This window comes from Hyperoodon ampullatus, assembly GCF_949752795.1.
Source record: "Hyperoodon ampullatus genome assembly, chromosome: 1".
Taxonomy (NCBI): Eukaryota; Metazoa; Chordata; class Mammalia; order Artiodactyla; family Ziphiidae; genus Hyperoodon; species Hyperoodon ampullatus.
The window spans coordinates 215630476-215642518 of record NC_136914.1 but is presented as its reverse complement, the minus strand read 5'-3'; the positions used below and the strand labels follow the sequence as shown (position 1 = coordinate 215642518).

At 37.0% G+C, this 12043-nt stretch overlaps 1 protein-coding gene across 1 annotated transcript in view; it reads left to right on the top strand.

Annotated features, from left to right (window-relative positions):
- SHTN1 (shootin 1) overlaps positions 1-12043 on the top strand; it is a 100738-nt gene that overhangs the window by 15473 nt on the left and 73222 nt on the right. Inside the window, exons 2-3 of the mRNA XM_079717947.1 lie at positions 19-71; positions 10159-10219. Coding sequence (XP_079574073.1) covers positions 19-71; positions 10159-10219 — 114 coding nt within the window. The remainder of the gene's footprint in view (positions 1-18; positions 72-10158; positions 10220-12043) is intronic.

The following is a 12043-nucleotide window of genomic DNA, read 5'->3' as shown; positions in this document are numbered from 1 at the left end:
TTCCTTTTTTTCTTTTAGCAATAGGTGAATATGAAGACCTCAGAGCAGAGAACCAGAAGACAAAGGAGAAGGTTTGTACTTTACCCTTTCTTTCCTCTCTTACTTGTGTAAAAGCCTAGACAGCATGGTGCATTGTTCTGCCACCAATTTCAGTTAAATGCGAATGAGAGTTGTTTTTTTAATTTCTTTTCTCCTGCATGTGTGGTTCAGGCTCATATCAACTCCAGGCTCCAGATGGTAAAGAATAGAAGGCATGCCACAGTGGGCGCTGCTCTGGGAGATTAACTACACGGCTAAATGTGCAGCAAGGCACCAAGCCAAGCAACTCAAGCCCCCAAGAATTGTACTTTTTCCAGCAGTCAGATTTGGGATTCTAGTGATGGAATTGAAGGCCTGAGACATTTACCTTTTGGGTTGAGACATATTAGATCTGGAGAGAACTCTTCGGAGTTAGTCATTGGTGTTTAGCTCAAATGCTTCCATAAACCCTTTGTATGTTTGCTTCCTCTAAGTATATGAATAATCTATTGGAAGTTGAAAAACACCCAATGTGAAGATGGTGAAGCGTGGTGAATATTTTCCTGGGCTCTGGCAGTTTTATTTTTTAACGGTTAAATAATTAAATTCTACTTACCTTTATGTCTCTGGACATATCCATTTAAGATTCATGAATTTTTTTTAACATATATCTTTTTTTCCCTATAAGTTTAGGGAAGGGACATACAGAAGGGAAGGCTAAAAAAAGTAGAGGGACTGAGTAGAAAATGAAAAGGAGAGAGAGGGGCAACTGTCCATTATTGTTATTTAGATATAAATGAAATTTATTTTAAAAATTTAAAATTTCTATTTTTAGAAATTTGTTTGATAGACCAGATATTTCAAAGCATAACATCTGTGGTGGAAAATTAATAAGACAGGTCCTTCGTGGTTATTAAAGAAGGTACTCATCATTGCAGTAAATTATGCAACCTTGTCTTTAAAATTTCAGAGTAAGTGCTGTAATGAAAATTGGCAGTGAGCTAAATATTTGTAAAACTTGTGGCATGTTTGTGGGTATTTATTGAACTCTTAAGAATCATATTTAACTTTTTTACTCGTATTAATTTGTCACCTATATAGATGTTGGTGTGGTGGTATTAATGGTAAGTCCTCTAGTTCAAAGCATATTATAATAGATTTTTAGATCGTTATTCTTCACCCACGTTCCATTCTCCTTTGCTCATTTGTAAATAAATCTTTGGTTTATTTTATTTATTTATTTTTATTTTTTTTGCCGTACATGGTCCTCTCACTGCTGTGGCCTCTCCCGTTGCGGAGCACAGGCTCCGGATGCGCAGGCTCAGCGGCCATGGCTCACGGGCCCAGCCGCTCCGTGGCACGTGGGATCTTCCTGGACCAGGGCACGAATCCGTGTCCCCTGCATCGGCAGGCGGACCCCCAACCACTGCGCCACCAGGGAAGCCCTTTGGTTTATTTTTGAAATAAAAATTTTATTTAAAAATTTATTTATATTTGAAATTTTAAGTATCTTCCCTTCCTTTCACTGGGCAATTCAGGGAATGGTAGGTGGGGTGATGAGAATATCTGTGATAGAAGGTGGCTGGTACATGCGTCTCTAATATGGTAAGGAGGTCACAGAAAACAGTTTGACAAGATTTCTAATTCTAACATCATAACCACACAAAATCACAGATGTCCTGAGGATGCCAACAGGTGGGGAGTATATGCTTAGATCCTGGGTCTCTGATGTCCCATAATTTTAAAGCAAAGCTAATGGGTGAAGCTTATGCCAGATAGCTTGAGCCTTTTTCCCTAAGATACCCAACCATCTTCCACCTCTAGGAGAAGGAGCCAAGACATTATCAGTCAATTGAGTCTCTTCCATATATGTTCCTGGTCCAAGGAGGGAAGAGCAAAACAAGTTGGAAGGGTTAATTCATGAGAACTCTTTGGTTTAACCTGGAAGATAGGAGGAGGGAAAGCAAACAAGTGTCTTCATTTGATGAAGAAAGAAGGATATAGAAGAACGTGAATAACATAAGAGGAAAAAGAATAAGTTTTTTGTTTTCTCTTATCCTTCTTTAATCCATGCTTACTTGTAGACCTAGCATTGCCCTAAAGATAGTAGATGTTCTATAAACAACCATTATTAGTGATGATGATGGTTGTTTAACTGCGAGCCACTTTCTGCAGTGAGATTTTTTTTGTTTTTGTTTTTTTAATAAATAAATTTAGGAACTAAAGAGAAAGATATTCGCCATGTATTTCTTCTTTAGGTCTTTTTTAAAAAATTAATTTTATGTTTATTTTTGGCTGTGTCGGGTCTTCGTTTCTGTGCAAGGGCTTTCTCTAGTTGTGGCAAGCAGGGGCCACTCTTCATCGCGGTGTGCGGGCCTCTCACTGTCGTGGCCTCTCGTTGCGGAGCACAGGCTCCAGACACGCAGGCTCAGTAGTTATGGCTCACGGGCCTAATTGCTCTGCAGCATGTGGGATCTTCCCAGACCAAGGCTCGAACCCGTGTCCCCTGCATTGGCAGGCAGATTCTCAACCACTGTGCTACCAGGGAAGCCCCTGCAGTGAGTTTTTTACGCGAACCATCTGTTATACAAGTGAATTGTAGGTAAGATGCATTTGGCAAAAGAAGGATTAAAAATTACCTTAGCACATTACCTGTTTACATGTTTCTCTACACAGAGTATGTCCTGATACTTTTGTAACATCTGTATTGACCTGCTTCTGTACTTATTCTTTAAAAATAACTATTAACAGAAACGGGAAGAAAAGAAATGAAAGCAATATGGAATGCTGTGTGGTTGGGTAAAACAAAATAGGATGGTTTTAAGTTTACCGCACTCTGTTTATCTTGTGTTAAAAGACTAGTAGGCTTATTACTGCAGATTTTTCCCTGAAAGGGGGGCTGTATTACAAAGGAGGAAAGCCTATAATAAAAGCCTTTTTAATACAGCACAGAATGAGTAAAAGCAGCTTTAGTTCTGGAGGTGGTAAATGGAGAACACCATTTTCTCTGGCAAAGCACTCTCTTGTGCCTGGCTGTGTGAGCTTTGTCCAGTCCACATCAGCAAATATTCATGGCCATTCTTACCTCGTGACCCCAAACGAGTTCAGTTAAATCAGTCAAGGATAGGAATCTAAAGTAAGAGTCTTTTGCCATAGTTAATTTGATGTGGGGAAATTTTGCAGAAGTGTAAGCGACCAGAAAAATAAATGGCAAGTTTTTTCCTTCTGTGTGTCCACATTAAGTCTAACCATCTTTGTTGTCAGGTCATGAACCTTATCAATGGGAAGAGACAGTGGGTGTGATTCCTTTGGGTAGATCTTTTTATGCCCTGTTTAGAATCTCCTCTGTTGAGACAAGTGGTAGGACATGAATTTCCTCAGAACAGGAGGTTGCTTAAGAGACTGTTTTTTTAAGAAGCTACTGTGGGTCATGTATATTCCCTATCTCCCTTATCTGATGCTCCAAACAACCCTGTGCAGCTCTATTTCACAGAAAACAGGACCTCAGGGCTTAACAGAGTCTAGATTCAGACAGGGTATTCTGACCAAAAATACTCATTTTGAAGCAGGTAAACCTAGGGGATCTAATTGACTTTTTCCACAAAGGTCTTGGTTTTATTCTTAATTTTTTATTGTTAGCCCATGAATTTTCCACAGCAAGTTATCAGACTCAATACTTTTCTGGATCGTTTGTCTTCATCATCTGTTGGTTTGTATTTAAAAACTGAAAGTTAAATATCAAATCAATCTTATATCAGAAAAATTCTCGCGTGCGTGTGCCTCTGTGTGTGTGTGTGTGTGCGCGCGCACACACATGTGTATAGATTCTGACATAATGCATTCCAAGGGTAAGAGTAGGAGATTTGGGAGGGTGGGCCAGTGTTTTAATGATCTTTTCCTTTGCAGTTCTCCCTTTTTAAGAACAATATAATGCTGATCATTTTGTGGTTTTTATCAATATCTTTGAGGATGGAATCAGGATCTGAGTTGATAAGGAAAACTTTGCTGAATGCCTTCTGAGTACTGGGATATAAAGAAAAATATACGAAGGTCCCACTCTAGAATAAAACTACTCTAATGAGGGACACAGGCAAGTTGACAAATAACTGTGATAAGTTGTACATATAAGTGAATGCTTAGAGTTTGGGGGTGGGATGGGAAAAGAACAAAGAGACAAGGTTCCTACTCAATTCCATGTGACTAACTCTTATCTCTTAATGCTTGGTTAAATGTTGCTTACTTTTTTTCAAAGTCTTCTTTCTCTCACAAGCAGAATTGTCGCCTCTTTGTAATGAAACATCTGTATATTTCTTATGCACTTATCACATTTTATCAACCAAAATTCATTATCAAAATATTATATAGGGTACGTGTAAGATATCTGGGTTGGATTAAAGTGTAAAAGCTTCAGTTTTGTTTTTTTTAGACATCAAGATAGGTGGAGATTATAGAAAGGGTGCTACTTATTTTTTGCCTAGTTTCTAAATAGCATTATCAACAATATGTTAAAAAGTGAGAAGGCCTATCACATTGAAGTCAACAACCCTTCCAAATTATTTTTGGGGTAAAGAAAAATAGAGGACTTGTATATTTTGAAGTCAACCAGATGAAGTTTTACTCCGCTTGTGAAGCAATCATCATATTTAAATGTGTTAGTCATGCTTCTACAATTGAAGGGCATTCTCTTATGACTCATTCAGGATCTTTGTCATAGCTGTTTGTGGTTTTTTTCCTATATGGGGGGGGCAAAGCTTTTTTGAGCTTTTAATGGAATAGCTTTCACATTTCTCAGAGTGGTGGGGGCAGTGTGGAGTGTGCATAAAAAGAAGGAAATCTGTAGAATAGAAGAATGTCTGCCTTTGAACAGTAAGTATTTATGTTTAATTCTATGTTCCGAGATCGAGTTTTGAAATGAATAAATGTTTAAGTGGCTGATTAGAAGTCGTTTGGGTGAGCTACTGTAACACTGCATCAGGCGGTTCTGTCAGCTTGCCAGGAACAATGAATGAAAAGGGAATGAGACAGACACTTTCCAAGACTTAGGTTTCAAGAAGCAAGATAGATGATACTGTTTGCATCTTGGCTCAGTTGTCTATTGTTCAAATTTCTTCGTCTTTTGTAAATTTCAGAGGTGAAGGTCCCAAAGTATTTTATTTTAAAAAAATCAGTAAAGAAGCCACTTTAAAGAGCAAGATATGCATCCATTATACTAACTGTTCATGCATAATACATTCACATACATGCAGTTTCTTTAGAGCAGAGTGGCAAGTGGTTGTGCCAGAGAAAAAGTAATTACTTAGCAGTTTGAAAGTGAAAATGAGTCTCTTATTAACAGCAATCTATCCAGAAACAAAGAGCAAGGATCTCTGTTCTGATGACATGTGTTTCCATCTAACACACAATACCTAGAATTTGGAGAATGCTGTAAGACAGCTTTAGGGGACAGCTACTACTTTATTGCCTGTGAAAATTGGAGGGAAAGAACTTTGAATTGGAAGAAAGAACACCACCAAAAGAGAAAGAGGGTGAAAAGAATTCCATCCTAGTGGGAATGATTTAATTTATTGTGTTCTTTAAGGATAAGCACAGCTGAGTTCTAGCCAAACTTACATAGGTGGGACAATAGAATTGTTGATTTTTACTAAAAATGATTTGGTGGTCCTCGGACTGCATCACCAAATATTCTAAAACAGGTAAATATGCACAATTCTGATGCTATGCCTGTTTCAACTTTTAAATATTGTAACTGGACATAAAAGGAATGAAGTTCAAGACGAATAAGTAAAAAATGGTGTGGGGTTGAGACCTTTTCAGACTTAATGTTGTAGCCTCTGCTGTAGGTTCCTGTAGTGCAGTGCTTCTCTCATTATGGCAAGTGTTCTTATAAATTGCTTGTTTCATTGTTGATCTTACTTGGTTGATCATAACTTTTGTGAGAGCACATTGCCTATTATGTTCCCCACTGTATTTTCTCTGCTTAACATAGCACCTGTATGAATAATTTGTTCAATACTTGGAGGAAGGAAATAAAGGCATTCAGTGATTACAGTAGATGCCTGCTTAGAAGTCTAATTCAGTCAACTGTACGGTAGTTGTCTTTGTATAGATTGCCTACTCTGTTGTTGTCCTGTGTATGCAGTGCATGTGTGTACTTCTTGGGCCCCAAACTGGCCTTTCTGTAGTCTGGCAACTCTTTGTTGCATTTGTGCATCATGGAGATAAAAATGAATGTTTATGTTAGTGGACGTTAGACACAATTCAGAATATTGGGGGTTTTCTTGCATAAAATATACACACAGCAAAATATAAAGATATCTTAGTGCCTACAGTTATCTTCACTTCTGCTGAGCCCCGTTAAGCAGACATTTTAGTACAAACAGCATTTGGATGATATGCGAGGCAGAAAGAACAGAGCTGCCCATTTCGGTCGAGAGAGGGGAATACCGGTACACACTGGCAAGGCTTTCCTCCGCAAATCCGTCTGGCAGTGCTTTGAGATGCTGGTTTAGTTTCAGAAGCCAGGTATCTGCCTGGATGAGCCTCAAGGAAGAGTTCTGGAAAACAGCCAGGGCTTCTAATATGAAGAGCTTTCAAAAGCAGCAAGGCTAACCTCCCGCCAATTCACCACTTCATGAAGAGCCAAAATAGAGACTCTAGAATTGATGTAATATGATCCAACTTGCTTAAACCAGCCAGCACTCGTGCTGCTGGGTTCTACCCCAGCCTTGAGCTACAGAGAATCATTGAGCATCGTAATTAAGGGACGTGGGCCCAAGAACATCTGTTGCTATTGCAAAGTCTTCACGAGCAATTCTCACACAAAAAGAAGCAGTTTCTACAAATGATGCAGCTGCGTGAGCAGGAGAGAGGAAGGGGTAGGATGGGTGAGGGGCTTCTGTGGGATGTAAAGATACAACATTCTTCCAGAAAGGCCCGGAATCTTTGCTGCTTTCTCTCTCTTGGTAGATGGAGAGAAAGGTTACAAGGTATTTTTCTGGGTTCATCTAAAATGAGGAAATAAGTAGATGTTTGGATTCCTGCTTAGTAAACGGGTACGTCCTTCATATTTTGCTCAGCTCTGGTTTGGAATAAATAAGTTGCTTTTGCAGCATGTGTAAATCCCCGCCCCCCACAATACACACCCCTTTCAGTATCCATAGCAGATGGTAAATTCTGTGGCTGCCAGTTCTATCATAATATGGTTGCAGAAAATAGAAAGCACAGCAACATGAAGACCTCTGATAGAACACAGCTGGTGTTGGGAGACTGCTTCTGAATCTGCTGGCGATGACTATAGAGTTAGTGTGAAAGCACATAGCTGGACTGTAGAAACTCGTTACTTGAATGTTGGGATAAGACTGTGATGTTGAGACCTGTTATTAACCAAAGCATGTCTACCTGGGCCTTATGAGCAAAGAGCATGGGCCGTGGGTAGGCAGACTGGCAGGGTGGTGGGGAAGTACAAGGGGAACAGGTACCACATTCTAGAAAATGAGAGGAGCATTCCTGAAACAGCTGGCTAGCACGCTCATGAAGTTAGGTGTTACACTATCTGGTGGGGGAAGGATCTCATAAACTTATTTGAGAATCCAGGACTCTATAGAGTGTTTAGAATTTTAAACACCAAAAGACAATAAATACAGTTTACATGTTAAGTTGGGACTAGAAACTGTATTAGACAGAATTACTTTTTTACAGATGTTAAATTGACACAAGAAAACTTTAATGAAAGGATATGCCTTTTCCTTTAAAAATGGTCCTGCTTGACCCCTCTTGTGGAGGGTCTAGGTCAGGATTTAGTAAATAGCTTTGCTAGTTTAACACCGTGTACTCATTTCATGTACTCTGGCCAGAATGGATTTACCCAAATGAACAGAGAGGTTTTTAAAACTAAAACTTTTAGAAAGTTTCAGTTCCTGAGAGACTGACGTACAAAACTGAACTGTTTTCTTAATTTTTTTTATTTTAAAAATATTTTAAAAGCATAGAAAAGGGCAGAGAATAATATAACAAATACACACCTCACAGAATTAGCTTATTTTTTTTTTGAAATTTAGAAAGGAAAAAGAGTGCTACAGATAAAATTGAAGGTCCTCTGTGTCACCCAGCCCTAGACCCCTTCCCCTCCCTATCTTTTAAGAGACAACTACTGTTATGTATTTTGTGTGTATCCTTCTATTTCATGTTTTTATGTTTTTATATATACCATATGTATTGGGAAATATACAGATACAATATAAGTATATAAAGTGTTTTTGTGTGCTTAAGGTATCATTTGATATATATTCTATAATTCCTTTTACTCAACATTATGGTTTCTGAGGTTTATGTTGATACATTTAACTTCATTCATTTTCATTTATACTGTATTATATGGATATACCATGATTTATTGTTATTATAAATGCAGAACATGTTTGTATAGATCATTCTGTACACATTGCTAGAGATTCTAGAATCTAGAAGTAGAATTGCTGAGTCATAGGGTATGTACAATTCCAGTTTTGTTAGTTTATTTCCAAAAGTAGTTATGCTAGTTGACATTTCATCTGCAGTGTGTGAGAGTGTCCTACATCTGATCCCAGACGTTTCCAGTTTTTGCTAGTCTATTAGATGAGAATATCTTACTATTTTAATTTGGGTTTTCCCAATTATCAGTGGCATCATAATTTTTTAGCCATTGACATTTGAAAATAAAAATATCCAAAGGTATGAAATCCCAAAACACATATCCCAGATGTGTTTTTCTGACATGGTAGGATTAAAATATAACTTTATTCATATGGTCCTCTTATTATAGTATAATAGTATTCCCACACAATTAAAATGTTAATTATCATTCTAATAGCTAAAATCACTTTTTAAAGTTTTAGACATTTTTGATGAAAATCTTCCTATTTTGTGAAAATCGGGGTGAATTGAATTCAGTGCTCATAATGAATGTTAGGTTTTAAAAAAATTCATTAATACCTACAGAGCCAGTTTAGATACTTGTTTCTGTACCTGATACCCTAAAAGATCCTCATGCTTTAATAAGTTATTTTTGCCTTCCTTCCTTTTAATTTGCTACCTTCTTCTATTCAGAATTCTAAGGATACATGGATGGTTTTTTTCTTGAGTGAGAGAGTGCATGGGACGTTGGGCAGCAGTTTGCCTCCAGGCAGCGGTCACTTCCAGTGTGCCCCCAGGGTTCTGGATAACTGAAACTGCACAGTTTCAGGAATCTGACCTGCGGATGAGTGGGGTTTTTACTGTGTCAGCAAAATACCTACTTAAAAAGAGGCACAAATATTCTCTTAAAGAATGAATACATTTTAACTCAAGGATGTTAAATTGGTCTGTTACTGAAGAGATAATGAGCAGGAAGGTGACTCATTATCTTAGAAGGTCTGAGAAAATTGGCCAGATACAAGTGGTACAAATATCATGCTGGTGAGCAGTAACAAATACCATGTGGCCACTCACAATATTGTGTTAATTTCATGTGTAGAGCAGAGTGATTCTGTTGTATGTGTGTGTGTATTCTTTTTCATTAGGTTATTACAAGATGTTGAATATAGTTCCCTGCGCTATACAGTAAATCCTTGTTGTTTATCTATTTTATATATAGTGATATGTATCTGTTAATCCCGTACTCCTAATTTATCTCCACCCTCTCCCTTTTGGTAACCGTAAGTTTGTTTTCTGTGTCTGTGTGTCTGTTTCTGTTTTGTAAATAAGTTCATTTGTATTATTTTTTAGATTCCACATATAAGTGATATCATATATTTATCTCTGTCTGACTTACTTCACTTGGTATAGGAATCCCTAGGTCCATCCATATTGCTGCAAATGGCACTATTTCTTTTTTATGGCTGAGTGATATTCCATGGTATACATATCACATATCTTCTATATCCATTCATCTGTTGATGGACACTTAGGTTGCTTCCATGTCTTAGCTGTTGTACATAGTGCTGCTATGAACATTGGGGGTGCATGTATCTTTTTGAATTAGAGTTTTTGTCTTTTCTGGATATATCATTAATGCTTTTTGAAGATTTTTATTTTTTGTTTTCATAAAATTGTTTATGTTTGCTCTTTCTTGTCTTTCCAAACTTATGATACAAAGTTAACATTTCTGTTTTTTTCTCATTTCAGTGTGACAAAATTAGGCAAGAACGAGATGAAGCGGTTAAAAAACTGGAGGAATTTCAGAAAAGTAAGTAAGCATTTCAGTGGAATTGTTCTAACACATACAACTGTGCTTTGGGATTATGTGGGTAGACGTGTACCCTGTGTTTAGTTGCTGATGCATTGGGCATCCAAGAAAGGAAGAATTGTCTTCCTATTTGCCCAAAAAGTGCTCTGTCATTACTGTGATTTTTAAAGAAATGGATTGAGTATTATTGTTTCATAAGTATGTTATTTATATATATATAAAACACAGTTTGTACTTGTTGTAAAAAATTTTTACTATACAGAACAGTTAAAAGAGAGCAAATTTGTTGTCTTCACTCTTTGAGAAAAGCCATCATTAGTATTTTATAGTCTTTCTTTCCTGATCTTTTATCTGTGGAATATATGTATCAACAAAAAATACAGTCATGCTTCTCATCCAGTTTTATAGCCTACTCTTTTCAGTAAACAGTATATCATAGTCATCTTTGCATGTCAGTAGAGATATGTATATCAGTTTTTAGTGTTGCCCATAGTATTCTATTTTATGATAGTACCGTAATTTATTTAAACAATTCTTCAGTGATAGCTGGATTATTTCTGGTTTTTAGTAATTATCAATAATGCCGTGACAAGTATTCTTATACATACATTTTTACAGTGGTCTGGTTAGTTCCTTAGGTTAATTTATGGAAAAGGAATTCTAGGTTTACAGAACTTTACATTTTTAGGAGTTTGGATGGTTGAAATAGCCCTCTCACCAAGGAAAGTTATATTCCCACAAAAGCTTTAATAATCTTCTTAATTTTTGCTATGTTATTTTTTATGTGATGTAAATCTGTTATTACTTCATCCCCTAAACTAGAACGTATCTGATCACACTCAGAAGGATCAGAAGGAAATAAATCATGGGAAAGGGCCAGACCTTAGCAGGGAGAGTGACCCTCCCCCTTAGAAGCAGGGCCTTTGTTCATCCTTCTGCAGATGCTGTGTTAGTCAGGTTGTTTGATTATATCATAAAGCGTTGACTTGGTAACTACACCGCAAAGCATTTTATTCTTGTTGAAGGTAAAGCACCTATAAAAATGCAGCATTATAGTGAAATTTCAATAGCCAGTTTATTTCAGGTATCTGGCTCTAACGAGGAAAACCAAAAGGGAATATTGTTGATAAAACCTATCTTTGGTGGCCAATATGCTATGACAGAACTATTTTTTATCTGTGAATGTGTGGATTGTAGCTGTTTAGGACCTTCTCCTTCCCTAATGCAGGATTAATGGGACATTCTTACACTTGAACTGACACTGAGTTACAGCTTCAAGAGTTATACCATTGACATAGTTACCAGTTAATGTGTTTGAATTAGTTATTGATATTGGATTGGCATCCTATGTGCAGTGGGAATAGTTCGAATTCTTATGGTTGGAGTTACAAAATGTTTTGGTCCAGGTAGGTAGTAGGGATTTTACCTCTTGCATTATGCAGAAATGGAAGCAACTTCCTACCAAATCAGCCTAGCTTTAGAGTAACATGTAAACTTTGCTTTCATCTACTATTTCTCTTTTCCATTTCTCTTCCTCTAAGTACCTTTGATAGTTTTAAAAACTTACATATTTCCTTATGAGCAACTCAAAGCTTGAAAGAATTCATCTTTATTGTTGTTTTCATTCAATTTTTACCTTTACTACATCATCCTAATTTAAGTTTGGATGGCAGGAAAACAGTATTAACTCTTCACTCAGTCTCAAAAGAACAGAAAATGGAGACTAAGAAAACTTTAAATATTTGTTAAAAAATTGTGTCTGAGTTAAATGGTTCACGACTTTAGAACATAGAGTAGAATTTCAGATTTGGAAGGGAATGAGGC